At 45.6% G+C, this 14,703-nt stretch overlaps 1 protein-coding gene across 3 annotated transcripts in view; it reads right to left on the reverse strand.

Moving 5' to 3' along the window:
* Positions 1-10,273: 10,273 nt before the first annotated feature.
* Golga5 (golgin A5) overlaps positions 10,274-14,703 on the reverse strand; it is a 33,277-nt gene continuing 28,847 nt past the window's right edge. For all 3 annotated transcript variants that reach the window (XM_038337223.1, XM_038337222.1, XM_038337221.1), the window contains 2 exons: positions 11,876-11,939; positions 10,274-10,714 (listed from right to left, as the gene is read on the reverse strand). In XM_038337223.1, coding sequence (XP_038193151.1) covers positions 11,902-11,939 — 38 coding nt within the window. In that variant the 3' untranslated portion in view covers positions 10,274-10,714; positions 11,876-11,901. The remainder of the gene's footprint in view (positions 10,715-11,875; positions 11,940-14,703) is intronic.

The following is a 14,703-nucleotide window of genomic DNA, read 5'->3' on the forward strand; positions in this document are numbered from 1 at the left end:
ATTGATGGGGGAGGGCCCAGCTCACTGTGGGCAGTGTGGCCCCTGGGTTGTATAGGAAAGCAAGCTGAGCAAGCAATGAAGACCGAACCAGTAAGCAGTGTTCTCCCAAGATTCTGGGGAAAAGACCAAACCAGGTAAATTAGGGGCAATTTCACTATCAGTAGACTGTGAAGATAAGGAATTTCAATGAAGTGAATTTCAGAGAGAAATCTGAGAATGAATAATGACAGGATTTAAAATGGGGACAGAGCAAAAGAAAGGGGCCTCTAATCATACTAGAAGGATCGTTAAGACACTGTAAAATTATCATTTACAGCTATCGATGTGATAAGCTGGGTGAGTGTCATCTAAGCTTCCACACGCCTGCTGGACTTTGTTGCTAGTGGGAAATTCGCATTATCTTTGGGTATCACCCTACCCATGAGGTGTTTTAACAGCAAGTGTGTGTACATGCATGGTGTATGCGCATGGTGTCAGCACAGGCCTGCGCAAACCACGGGGGCCAGAGGAGGACATCAGGTGTCCTGCTCTATCACTGCCCACCTTAATCTCTTATTCAGTGACCAGAAAGCTTCACAGAGCCAGGCGGTGGTGGCGCACGCTTTTAATCCCAGCACTCGGAGGCAGAGGCAGGCAGATCTCCATGAGATCGAGGCCAGCCTGGTCTACAAGAGCTAATGCCAGGATAGAGAAACCCTGTCTCAAAAGAAAGAAAGAAAGGAAGGAAGGAAGGAAGAAGGAAGGAAGGAAGGAAGGAAGAAAGAAAGAAAGAAAGAAAGAAAGAAAGAAAGAAAGAAAGAAAAAGAAAGCTTCACGGATCCTCCTGCCTCCGTTCTCTTCAGTGCTCAGATTACAGGTGCATGTGTGGCCATATTCAGCTTTTTATATGGGTGCTGTGGATTTAAATTTGGGTCCTCGTGTTTGCACAGCAGACATTTCTACCCGCTAAGCCACTCCCCAGAGCCCAGAGATCATTTGTATTGCATGATCAAACAGCCTCATTGTTGTCTGAACCTCTTGAACTGATGCACTGTCCTGGAATTTCCTATGGGACATTCCTCCCCCAAATGTAGATTCTGTATCATGGGTCCCCAGAGCTTGTCGCAAGTCAGTGTAGTTAAAACAGTGAGCTCTGGGTTCAGTGAGAGACCCTGTCTACCCCCCCGCCCCCTGAAAAAAGGAGTAGAATGGTAAAAGGCACCCACATTGACCTCTGGCCTCCATACATGCACACACCAATAAGCATACACATGTGTACAAGCACGTGAGCGTGCATGCACACACACACACACACACACACACAGAGTTGTGTGTTCACCTGGAAAGATAGCCACAGTGGGTAGCTATTGTTTTTAGTTAGCCTTCATCTTGCCTTCTTTGTTTTTTAGGCACTGCAGGGAATGGAAGGCAGGATATCACACATGCCATTCAAATGCTCTGCCACCAAGCTACACCTCTGACTGTCACCGAGACAGCAAAAATTCACAAACCCGCCATGGCTACCATCCCTGCTGAACTCTGTAGCTATCCAGTTTCTTCCTAAGTCAACAGAGTTATCACTAGGGAATGGGAGGAGGGGCAGTACTGAGGGGCACTGGCTGTTGCTTGAAATTTTACAATGAGCATCTATTTGTGTATTGTGTATTGGTGTATTGTGTGATTAGAAATACAATTAAAAAGGGAAATTGTGGGGGGCTGGAGAGATGGCTCAGAGGTTGAGAGCACTGACTGCTCTTCCAGAGGTCCTGAGCTCAATTCCCAGCAACCGCATGGTGGCTCACAACCATTTGTAATGAGATCTGGTGCCCTCTTCTGGCCTGCAGGCATACACACAGACAGAACACTGTATACATAATAAATAAATAAATCTTTTTAAAAAATGGAAATTGTGGGCTGGGGTGGAGCTTGTGGGCTGGGGTGGAGCTTTTTGGTGGATCTTCGCAAGAGAGAGGGCGGGGGAGAGACTGTGTAACATAACTTGTCCTACAGCTTTTCTTCTCATGCTTCCAGGCCTTTCTACAGATATGCATACACAGGCAAAGAAGAAAGCCTGGAAGGGAACAAACAGGCCAAACGTTGCCTGAAGGGAGTGAGTGGGTATGTGAATGAGTGACGGAAGTCTTTGAACTTGTATCTTCCACAATTAAGGGATGCTACTCAAACAATCAGGGTGAGGAACCCACAGGTTTAATTTTATGGCTGAAAATACAGCAAATAAATGCTCTCGTTTACCTACTTTGGGAAGGCCATTTCCTGCCTGGGTGGTTGGTGTCTGTTCCTAGAGTTCAGAGACATGGATCAGACCTACGCGGGGACACACCTGCTTCCTCTCACCCTGCCGGGGGACCATTACTCCTCATCAGAGTGCACCTGGCTCTGCCCCAGGATTGTGTGTCATTTGAAAGAAATATGGCAGATTGCCACTGGGGACTAAAAGCTACGGAAAGGTTCTAGCCAAAGATGTGCCGTTGAAGGCCACATGCCAGACAGATTTTAGAGACGGTTTGTAAGGAAGTCGTCCAAAGCCATGGCCATGAGAAAACAGGATACATGTGACCCTGACCATAGTAGACGGAGGACCTTGGTGGCTGTCCAAGCCTGTCTGCATGTCTGTACATTTATGGAATTCAGGGAGAGTATCTGTCCAAGCCACCTGTGGTCACAGTGAACTGAGCGCAACTCTCGCCATCAGCCATGGGCAGCATCACCTTGAGCAAGGACAGAGTTTCTGGGGATGAGGTCCATGTTGAGTGCGTAGGGGAAAGTCAATAAGCAGAGGGTTCTAGGTTATGTCCAAAGCCAAGGGATATCTGGTGCCTGAGAACCATTATCATCAACTAGAGGGCAGGTTCCTCAGTGGTCTCTCAGCAAAGAGCAATACCCAGTGGGATATTTAGATGTCTGTGTTCCTGAGAGTGGCCTTACCAAGGTCTCCTCCAAGGGTTGTGCTTGTTCCACAGGGCCGTGATAACTGGTTGACAGTGGGGCAGGCCATTTGTACTTCCTGTCTCTTCCCAGTTGAGAACAAACCAACCAACAAAACGGAGGCTGAGTGGGCTTCACCACTTCAAAAACACCCTTATGACAGTGCCATTCTATTTCAATAAATGAGAGCGTTGAGGGCTGGAGAGGAGGTGTCTCCCTGGACTCTGCAGCCTGTGCCCACCAGCCAGACAGTCGCGCCTGCCCTTAGCTTCTGTTCTTTTTGTCACTCAAGTAGTCCCGGTTTTGGAAAAAAAAAATTCTTTTTTCTACAAACCTGTCTTGAATTCTTTTTTTTTTTTTAAAAAAATAACAAAAATGAAACCCCAAACCAACTTTTATTGCACTTATTTACATTTATTTATTAGTGGGGAAGGCATGTATGTGTTATAGCTTGTGTGTGGAGGTCAGAGGACAGCTTTTGGGAGCCAGTTCTCCCTTCCACCATATGGGTCCTGAGGATCGAACTCAGGGCGGCAGGCTTGGTGGCAAGCTTCTTCATCTGCTGGGCTATCTCACTGCCTTGAGTTCTGAAAAGCGCTTTGCACTACGCTAGATTCTGGGTACAACTGTAAGGAGAGAAGAATCTGAAGGCTGGAGTTCAGCTGGAGCAATGGAGCCTTGGTCCTGTGACAAGAGGCTCCTGTTCAGTGGGCACGCATCACCAGGAGGGATGCAGTTAGTGTTCTTTTGCTGCCGTAGCTGATTACTGCAAATTTAATGACTTAAAACAATATAATTTACCCTATAGTTCTGGAGGTCAGAGGTCTGAACTGGGTTTCACCAGGCTAAAGGTCTGGGAAGGACTGTTTGTTTTGGAAAGTCGAGGGGTGAATACATCCCATGTATCTTCCATCCTCTGGAATTGCCTGCGTTCCTTGACTCCTGGCCCCTCCCTCCACATTCAAAGCCAGCCCTATGCTGCTCCGTCCTCCGCAATCACCATCAGGCATATTCCAGCTCTTCCGCTTCCCTCTTCTGCTGTTAGGACCCTGGGACTCCAGGGAAGTTTGCTAGTCCAGGTTAATCCTATTTTATGGTTTCTCAGTCATACCCGAAACATCTCTTTTTAACACTGGTTACAGAAATTAACACATGTGGATGTCTTGGGGAGGGGAAGGGAACATTATTCTGGGTGCTGTTGACTCCTAACCTGGGGTTTGTTTGCTTGCTTGCTTGTTTTGTCTTTCCTTCTTGGGTGGGTGGAGCCTTAGCTTTGATTTTTACCGAGAAAGTAGCAGCTAAATCATCAAGCTGGGGTATGCCAGGGAGGGAAATACCTTAGCAGAGGGGATGTCTGGGTGAAGAGCATTGCTGGATTTGTTAGTTATTGATAGATATGTCACAGTAAAAATCTGGGCCCTTCATTCAGGCTTCACCTCCACCCTCCACCCCCGCGCATCTTACCCTAGGAGGAGTGGCACATGTGTGCTCACTGATATGTCAACATCAAAGCAGGTCAGGTGTCACGGCCCAGGCTCAGGGGCTCAGGAAGCCAAGCTTCTCCACAGGCAAAGGCAGCAAACGGCTGGCACAGCATAGACCGCTACAGTGGAGAAATAACTTGAGCGGTGGCTGAAGCTGGAGGTAGTGTGGCCAGACCCCATCTGCCTTGAGAGGCCAGTTCTTTCTTAAGCTGACGGTCAGCCAGTGAGGGAGGTGCTGGGTCTCTGCCTCATCAGTGGAACTCCTGACATTGTCACCACCACCCCATGGAATCTTAGCACAACACTGTTATGTACTGCAGGTATGTCTAGGCTTCCTGTATAAAGGCAATACAATAATTTTGCCCCCCCCGTCTCTGTGTGTGTGCTCACACGCATGTGTGTGTGTGCGTGCGCGCGTGTGTGTGTTTGTGTGTGGGGGGGTGAATTAGGCAAGGACCTTGAATCCACTGTGCATGGAGTTACAGGCAGTTCTGAGCCGCCTCACATGGGTCTGAGAATTGAACTCAGGTGCTCCACACCGTGCACACTCTTAACCGCTTAGCCAGCCCTCCAGTCCTGCTTTGATACTCTAAATTCTTACGGCTCTCCCTCTTGGGAACATCCACATACCTGTCTACTTTATTTCTCTTGGTTGCTGTGGCTTTAGAACCCAGAGAATCTGTGTAAATTTGAACAGTGTGAGGGGTTAACCTTGAACATGGAGATTAAGATTAAGAAGGGGGGACTTTTGATTTCCTGGATTTGTTGTTATCTTACTGCAAGACTCCTCCCTGCATGGTTGTGTACTGGGGGCTGATTACAGGCTGCTGAGATTTTGGGAAGTGATTAGGTCCTGGGGACCTTGACCTAATAGACCGATCCCCTGATGGATTCAAAATATAGAGGTGCTGCAATGGAGAAGGTGGGGTCTTGGGGGCCACAGGCCGTCCTGCCCTCTGCCCTATCCTCTGTATATCCCTTTGCTTCCCGCTCCACTGTGCTTCGTTCTTCTCCACCACGCACTGATCTTTCTCAAACTGTGACCCAAAATAAATCCCCCCCAACCTGCTTGTGCAGCTTTTCTGTCACACCGATGAAAAGTCAGTACATTTAGTCTTTCTGGTTAAACACGTGTGGGCAGAGATGAAGGTGTAGCTGTCTTCACCTCAGCCAACCAATCACCACTCTGGGAATGCTCACACTGGGCAACTGTAATCTCCAGGCCCCAGACAAACACGGATTGCTGAAGGTTCTCTCTGTTCAGAGGACAAAAAAATCACTATGCAGACACGAAGAGGTTTTGAATCCTAAGTCCTTCCTTTGGCCCAGTCTCTTGGCCTGGCTCTGCATGCCCCCGCTCCAGTTCTGCCCTGGCCACACTGGCTCCTGTAGTTCTGAGCATACTGTGTGTGCCCATCCAGATGTTTTGCCCACTGGCCCTCCAGTGGAGAAAGGCCACCCCATATCCTCCTTTCCCCAGCTACCACAAAAGCACCACCTCCCTGCTGTTCATTTTATACCCATGGCCCATTTTCCTCTATTCGGTGACTTAACTCCAAATGACAGTTACAGTTTGCCTTCCCCGCTTAGCTGTAAAAATCCCTGACGGCAGAGACATCTGAGAAATGGCTGGGACACAAAACATTCATAAATTCAAATTATAGCCTTACTACCATTTAAAAGAAAATTATTCCAGATCACCATTTAAAAGAAAATTATTCCACATCTTTTTCGCTTTTAAAAATACAAACAAGACCATGATGGGTTCACCCACTGAAACAGTCTACCTGAGCTAATGGGAGCCTACCAACTCCAGCTGGACAAGGAAGGAAGCAGCATGATCCAAACCCTCTGAATGTGGGTGACAGTTGTATGGCTGGGGCAGACTGTGGGGCCCCTGGCAGTGGCACCAGGATTCATTCCTACTGCTTGTATTGGCTTTTAGGGAAGTTATTCTCTTTGGATGGATACCTTGCTCAATCTAGATATAGTAGGGAAGACACTGGACCTTCCCCAAAGCAATGTGCCTCACCCTCTCTGAGGAGTGGATGGGGGGGTGGGGTAGAGGAAATGGGAGGAGGAGAGGGATAGAGAACTGGGATTGGTATGTAAAATGAAAAAGATTGTTTTCTTTTTTAAAAAGGAAAATAAAATAAATTTAAAAAATACAAACAAGCATCACAACAAAAACTTGGAGTCTGATTTGTGGCGGCACACTACTCCTGAGCAAGGGGCCTGCCTGGAGTGTGGCTGGTGCTGTGGGATAATGCTCTGTATACTGTAAAGAGTTGTCATAAGATGCTGACTGGCCAGTATCTAGGCAGGAAGTATAGACAGGGCAATCAGACTAGGAGAATTCTTGGGAGAAGAAAGGCAAAGACACAGACGCAAGCCAGATGCAGAGGAAGCAAGATGAGAAGGCCTTAATGAGAAAAGGTGCTAAGCCACATGGCTAAACATAGGCAAGAATTATGTGTTAACTTAAGTTGTAAAAGGTAGTTAGTAATAAGCCTGAGCAATAGGTCAAACAGTTTTTAATTAATACAAGCCTCTGTGTGTTTATTTCGGACTGAATGGCTGTGGGTCCAGGAAAGACAGAAACTTCTGTCTATAGGTTGATATGACCCATGCTACTCCAATGAAGAAAACTGGTTCCCCCATCCCTACAGCTATCAAGGATCTGAGAGAATTTGAGGGACTGAGAAGAATATAATCAAAATATATTATATGGAAGAGACTGAATTTTTGAACATTGTTAAGATTGTCAAAGGCCAGGACATTTGAAGTCAGACTAGCTACATTTTGCCTTATGATACAGCCATGAACCTGTTGGGATGAAGGGCAGAGTGTAGCTTGGACAAGAAATGTCCCTCCATTGACTCACACATGTGAACACTTGGTCCTAGTGCTGTTTAGGAAGGTCATGGACCCTGGAAGTACAACACTGTGGATGAGACTGAGGGATTATAACCTTATTCTACTTCCTGCTCTCTTCTATTCATGTGTAATTAAGATGTGACCTCTCAGGTTCATGTTCCTGGTGCCACACTTTCACCATATTTATGAACATCTAGACATTTAGCCCTTTGGGTCCAAATTCCCAAATAAACTTGCTGTGGGACAATGGTTTTACCCTGTAATGATGTGTTTCTTATACTTGTTTAATAAAATGCTGATTGGCTAGTAGCCAGGCAGGAAGTATGGAGGGGGCAACCAGGCAGGAAGTAGAGGTCGGCCTAGGAGAACAGGAGAATTCTGGGAAGAGGATTCAGTTTGCAGTCATGACCCAGCCGCAGAGGAAGCAAGATGAGAAGGCCTTGCTGATGGAAGTTACTAAGCCACATGGCTAACACAGACAAGAATTATGGACTAATATAAGAAGCCTGAGCTAGCAGGCCAATCCGTTTATAATTAATGCTGACCTCTGTGTGTTTCTTTGGGACTGAAAACAGGACCGAGTGGGACAGAAACCTCGGGCAACATAAACTCTTCCCTCTGATCATATATACTTTATCGAATTATATATATCCTGAAAGGAATACCTGGAAAGGTCATTCTGACTTGTGATTTGAGAGGTACCATCCTTCATGAAGGGAAGGCATGGCGGAGTCCATGCAGCCATAAGTTACTTGCTCTACATCCTAGCAGGTTAGGAAGACAGAGAAGTGGGACTAGACTGTAGCCCAAGGCCTGCCCCTAGTGGCAGACTTCTGCCAGTCAGGTCTGACCTCTACAGTGCCACCTGCTGGGGACCAACAGCTCTGGAGGAGTTTTCATACAATACTTAACAGAAGTAGCTATCCGTGGCAGGCCAGGCTGGTTTTGAGGGTTCTGCTATACAGCTCTGCAGTTATACTTGCTGCTAGCCACCGATACAATTCGCCTTTCTCCTCAGAGAGATCATTCCTTAGTGCTAAGAGACTGAAGTGGAGAAAGATCCATTGTTTCTCCATTAGGTTTCTTAAGGCCTCAAGCATCTTGGGCCATTGGTCCTTGACTCTCAGGCATCACCAGCTCCTTCCTTTGTACCCATACTGAGGTCCACTCTGCAGCTTCCAGCACTAAGCTGCCTATGGCAACGGGGGACTGGAGTCCAGTGAGGTCTAAGGAGTGTGCCCTACCCCACAGGTAAGCTAGGCAAATGGCTGGACTCTGGGCCCTTTACATTCTACCCCCCAATGAGAGATCAGTCTCTGCCATGTGTTTAGTTCTTTCCTTGGAGCCGGGTGGTGGTGGCACATGTCCTTGATCCCAGCATGCAGGAGGCAGAGGCAGGCAGATGTCTGTGAGTTTGAGGCCAGCCTGGTCTACAAAGCAAGTTCCAAGAATGTTACACAGAAAAAACTCTGTTTCCAAAAACCAAATCAAATCTAACAAAAGTCTTTCCTTGAAAAATTTTGTTAGGTGCCAGTAGAAATAGTGGTTTTCATAAAGGACAATGTCTAGAAAGGGAAATTTTGTTTTTTGACAGAGTTTCTCTGTGAAACAGTCCTGGCTGCTCTGGAACTCACTATGTAGACCAGGCTGGCCTTGAACTCACTGAGATTCACCTGCTTCTGCCACCCAGCAATTCGAAAGGGAATTTTTAAAATCATCTTGTTTCTCAACTGACACCTATCAATACAAAGCAGTCCAAGAACTCTGTGCATGTCTGGAATCCCTTTGAGTACATGCACTGGACCTAGAAAGACTCCACTGACCTCTAATGAGGTCAGAGTTTCTCATTCCCTTGCCTAGTTTGTGAGTGGTCAAGAGTAATGAGTCTGGTGATGGCAGAGCCACAATCCCGGAAACACTTAGTCAAACACTGCCAAAGCCAAGAATGTGCAGAGTGGACAAAAGACTCACAGATGTCACAACAAAAGCCAGGAGGACACAAAGACAGGAAGTCCGGCAACACAACCAACGAGCATGTGCTGTTTTCCATTTTAAGGGTAGAACCTGGTTTTAATCATTTTCCAGAAAAGTTTCCAAATTAGTAGAAAAAAATATTAAAATGCATTAACAAGACAGAACTTTTTCCTTCCGTGTCGGAGATAGACCTGACTCCCCAGTTCAGACTGTGATGCATCATCCTCAGTAAGGCTCCTGCTATCCATCTCTGAGATTCAGTGCCAAACTCTATGCCAAGCCCCTGTTTATATGATGTGAAACACCTGCCCTTTTCATTTCTGCCACACTGGAAACAAAAGCCCAATCATACCTAATATGACCTCAAAAACTTGATTTGGGTGCCAGAAGTAGGAAAGAAGCATTCCATAATGTGCAAGGGTCTAGGGCTTTCAGCTCCCTGCAGGCCAGTTCTAGCCACAGCAATGGTGTCACCAAGGTTCTCGGCTGGCATCAAGTGACCCAAGAAGGGGACTGCTCCCACTCACTGTCCAAGAACCATGTGTATTAAGTACATACAGACCACCAGGACCAGGGTGACAAAGCACATGTGACTCTAGACACAAAGATGAAGAGGAAAGACAATTCAAAGATTATGCTGGTCATACAGGAAATGTCCCCTTTCGAGGTTAACTACAGTGCCCAGCTGTCGTGCTGGTGAACAGACATCTCACACATGCTCTAAGCAGGGGCTACAACACCCACGAACTGACCCTGAGATAAGTGCTGGGGAAAGCAGAGAGGAGCACAGCACGGAACCACTGCCGTCACTTAGTGACTGTGGCTGTGACTTCAGCCCCACTCATTACTAACCATTGGAGAGGTCTTCTTTAAACAGGGATAAAAATCATTATTTAAAAAAAAATGCACAGTGAAATTTATTTATGTATTTAAAAAGTTATACCAATCAGGAATCTAATATGTAAAAATTAAATATTTGCAGTTAAATATATGAAAATATAAAGCACACTAAGTTATTAAAAAGAAATCTTTTTATTTTTATTCTTAAATATAATTAGTTTCCCTGATTATAACCCATAATCAGTGTCACCTAAAATATAGAAAGGTCTCTATATAACAACCACCCCAGGTCTCTCTTTCTCCATATCTAGGGCAATTGTACTCAGAAAAACCAGAGCTGAATTTGTCAAATTACTGTCTGCATTTAGAGACTCTCATGGAAATACGGGCAAGTCAGACACCAGAGTAATAACTTAAAAGCTTTCCACCATGAAACCATCTTGTGCACTATTCCGAGCAGTCTTAGGTGTTGTTCTTTCTGCAGATGCCAGCTCTGGACAATGGCAGGCGCACTTGGGAACCAATGGCTCAGTTCACTTGCCATACGGTTGGTCATGGTGCATTTCTGGTGAGTAAGTCAGCAGGACAATCATGACCCAGAGGTGAAGCAAAGCCTAGAGGGAGGAAAAACAATTCATGTGTCAGCCAATCAATCAGTCTCTGTCTAAGGACTGTGCAGGGAGGACAGGGACCATGCCTTGTACCCTCAGGACAGAGTCTGAAACACAGCAGGGGCTCGGTACATGTTTACTGGCTGATGGAACAAGCCAATGAGCTCAGGAACAGAGAGCTGCAGACTGCAGATCTCCTATTTGAAAGGAGAAGCCTGAACACCAAACACTTGTGACTCGCATGATTCTGCAGGAACAACCAAGCAGGTGACTGTGCAGAGCTGGGAAAGCACTGTTAGGCAGGCAGGTGTTGACTGGCAAGTCCTGGTGAGAAAGTTAATGACTGGTGATCTGAGACAGTTTAGCCAGCTTTGGTGAAGAGATGGGAAAGTAGCCTTGACAGGAGCAATGTATCAGTGGCAGAGGTTGAATTTGTGAAAAGTTCTGGCTCCCTTGGGACAGTATGAATGACATGAAGTTCCATTAGTTGGGATGTGTAAATTCTGTAGGCAGCACACACAGCATCTAATGCTGACTGGTACCCACAACACTCGCGGTGGCAGGTGCCTGGACAGGCGGCCCCTGTGCAGTGCACTTTGAATCCTTTCTGATGTCCTTCCTGTTTTTCTTCCTCCCCACCCATCCACCTTTCCTAAACCTTTTTATTTGAGGAATAACTCTTCCCTCTAGTGGATCACACAGAAATTTCTTTTCAAAGTAGGCCCTTAAGTCAACCTAACCTCTTAGAGATGCCCCACTTAGCACAGTGAGCGGCTTGTCAGCACAGCACACATGAACCAGAGCCCAACTACTGCAGCTGGTTCTGTGCAATTAAACAGCCCAGAAGGAAACAAATCAGCCTTGAGATCCTTCTAGAAAAATAAAGTAAAACACATGAAAATAATCAAAGCAACTTTACAGCATTAAGATAAAAATGAAATCAGCTGTTTTTACTGTACTTTTGTCATTAGACAGGCTTTATTTTCAGGAAAAGCCTCTGAGTAATTTATGTTCTCAACATAATAAATGGCTAACTTAAGAAAAGTTCAATTTTCAAAAATGAGTTCTATTTTCTTTCAAATTAGTAAAATATGAATAAGATTAGCAGCCAAAACAACAGACAGAAATCAAGTGTACATTACTTTTTCAAATAAATTTACTCACCATATAGATAATTACAAACACTCGTGCTATGGGGTATCTTCGGAGAAAAATTCCCAGGCGGATACTGTGCAAACAGGTAAGAAAAAAGGAATTATACTCAAAGCAAATCTTCTTGAGTTGACATCCTTTTGTGTGTGTGTTTCTTTTGTTTCGAAACAGGGTTTCACGGTTTCTCTGTGTAACATCCATGGCTGTCCTGGAACTCGCTTTGTAGACTAGACTGGCCTCAAACTCACAGAGATTCACCTGCCTTTGCCTCCCGAGTGTTGAGATTAAAGACATGTATTGCCACTGCCTGGCTAATACCCAATGCTTTTGTTTGTTTGGTTGGTTTTGTTTATGCTTTTGTTTTTGTTGTTGTTTTGTTTTTTGAGACAGCTTTCCGCTATGTAGCCCTGACTGTCCTGGAACTGGCCTCGAACTCACAGAAGTCCACGTGCCTCTGCCTCCCAAGTGCTGGAATTAAAGATGTGTACCACCACCACCCACTCTAGCCGATGTCTTAAAAATCACTCATTCACACTATTCCTGTGACTACCACAGAGGAAATTTTTATTGTAGACTCACATGATCACATAAAATGACCACACAGGAAGGACAAACAAATACTTCAATTGTTATTTGGAGTTAGCTATTAAAACTTCAGTAGAAGCATTTATTTGGGAATGTTGATTTAAAAACTTCTACATAGATACATTTTTCCAAGAGGACTAAACCATAGGAATTCAGGGAGGGCCAGGTGTGGTGGTGCGCACCTTTAATCTCAGCACTAGCAGGCAGATCTCTGTGAGTTTGAAGCCAGCCTGGACTACACAGTGAGTTCCAGGCCAGACCTACAAAGTTAGACCCTGTCTCAAACAAACGAAACAGAAAAAACAAACAAACTCAGGCAGAAACCTGCGTGAATGTGGCAGCAGCAGTGTGATATTCACCCTCTCTGCTCACAGCTCTTTGCAGGCTGCTCAGCATCAAGACGTGTGTGTACGAGGAAACGGCTTTCCTTCCTCTTACTGTCACCAGTGCTCACACCGCAGGGAAGGTTTCTACAGGTGCTATGCTGAGTACATGTGCTTTATTTGGACAGTGACTAAAGTCCTGTGGCTTCAGAACTGTCTCTGTCTCTTTTTGAGACAAGGTTTCTCTATATAGCTCTGGCTGCCCTGGAACTCACTTTGTAAACCAGGTTGACCTTGAACTCACAGAGATCTGCCTGCCTCTGCCTCTTGAGTTAAAGGCGTGCACCACCACCCAACTATTATTTATAATACTCTCTCTCTCTCTCCTCCCTCCTTCCCTCCCTCCCTCCCCCCATCCCTTCCCCCTTCATAACCTCCTGAATAAATATTCAACCTTACTCTGCAAGTCATGTCTATCCATGTCTCTGTCTTCTGCCCGCCTGCCATGTGTCTCCCTGCCCGGGACCAGCCACTGCTCGGGGACTAGCAGCCGTCTCTGACTGGGACTGGCTGCTCCCAGGGCCCGCTGTCTGCCGCCACATGGCCTGCTACCACCATTTGGGACCTACAGCATTTCTGCTGCCTACTGCCGCCGGGGACTTTGAAGCATTTTTTAAAAAAAATATAAAACTATAAACACTCAGAGGAAAATTGGCATATCAGAGGGTTTTTTAGATATGAAATTCATCAAGGTTCTAGGTAAACTGTTAAAATATTTTCTTTGCCGGGCGGTGGTGGCGCACGCCTTTAATCCCAGCACTCGGGAGGCAGAGGCAGGCGGATCTCTGTGAGTTCGAGACCAGTCTGGTCTACAAGAGCTAGATCCAGGACAGGCTCTAAAGCCGCAGAGAAACCCTGTCTCGAAAAACCAAAAAAAAAAAAAATATTTTCTTTATAAAGTGGATGCTTGTGCTGGGTGTGGTAGAGCACACCTTTAATCCCAGCGCTCAGGAGCCAGAGGCAGGAGGATCTCTGTGAGTTCGAGGTTAGCCTGTTCTACATAGCTCTACAGGACTGGCTTCATAGCTATTGAAAAACCAAAAAAAAAAAAAAAAAAAAAAAAAAAAAAAAAAAAAAAAAAAAAAAAAAAGAAAAGAAAGAAAAAAAGAAAAAAGAAAAGTGGATGCTTACAAGCATAAAAAGTCTGTATGTGTAAATACATAACATAAATTCTAAATATTACTTATGGGCATACATAAAACAAGTTATAGGGAGTACTGTTCAGCTCTATATCAAGCATCTTCAAACCCATGATGAAGAACTGAATGAGACACCACAAGGATACTTTTTTCAGTGAGCTGTTCTGAGGAAGTCTCAATATATGGTCCAAGCTGGTCTTGATCTCACGAGCTCAAATGATCCTATCTGTCTCCTTAGTGCTGGGACTGGTTTCAGTGAGTGATGACAGCTTCAGCCATGCATGGTGGCACACGCCTTTAATCCTAGCACTGGGAGGCAGAGACAGGTGGATTTCTGAGTTCCAGGCCAGCCTTGTCTACAGAGTGAGTTCCAGGACAGCCAGGATTACAGAGAAACCCTGTCTTGAAAAATAAAAAAAAAAGAGAAAGGAAGGAAGGGAGGGAGGGGAGGGAAGGAGTGGGTAGGAAAGGAAGGAAGAAAAAAAAAGAAAGGGGGGTGTGAATCTACCTACTGCTCTTGGCAGAGTTTGTTGGAAGAGGACGGCCAGGACTAAAAATTTTCAACAATGCTTAGGCACTGGCAGACTGCCTAAGACAACTTCACAGCTTGGGAGTATCACAAAGGAATAAGGGAACCGCTACTTTAAATATTAGGGCCAAAATAAATATTAGGTCAAAGGGCTCAGGGTGGCTATACTGCCTGGAAGACATTATTAAAAATAGTTGAGGCCAT

Source organism: Arvicola amphibius, chromosome 7, assembly GCF_903992535.2.
Source record: "Arvicola amphibius chromosome 7, mArvAmp1.2, whole genome shotgun sequence".
In the NCBI taxonomy this organism is placed as follows: Eukaryota; Metazoa; Chordata; class Mammalia; order Rodentia; family Cricetidae; genus Arvicola; species Arvicola amphibius.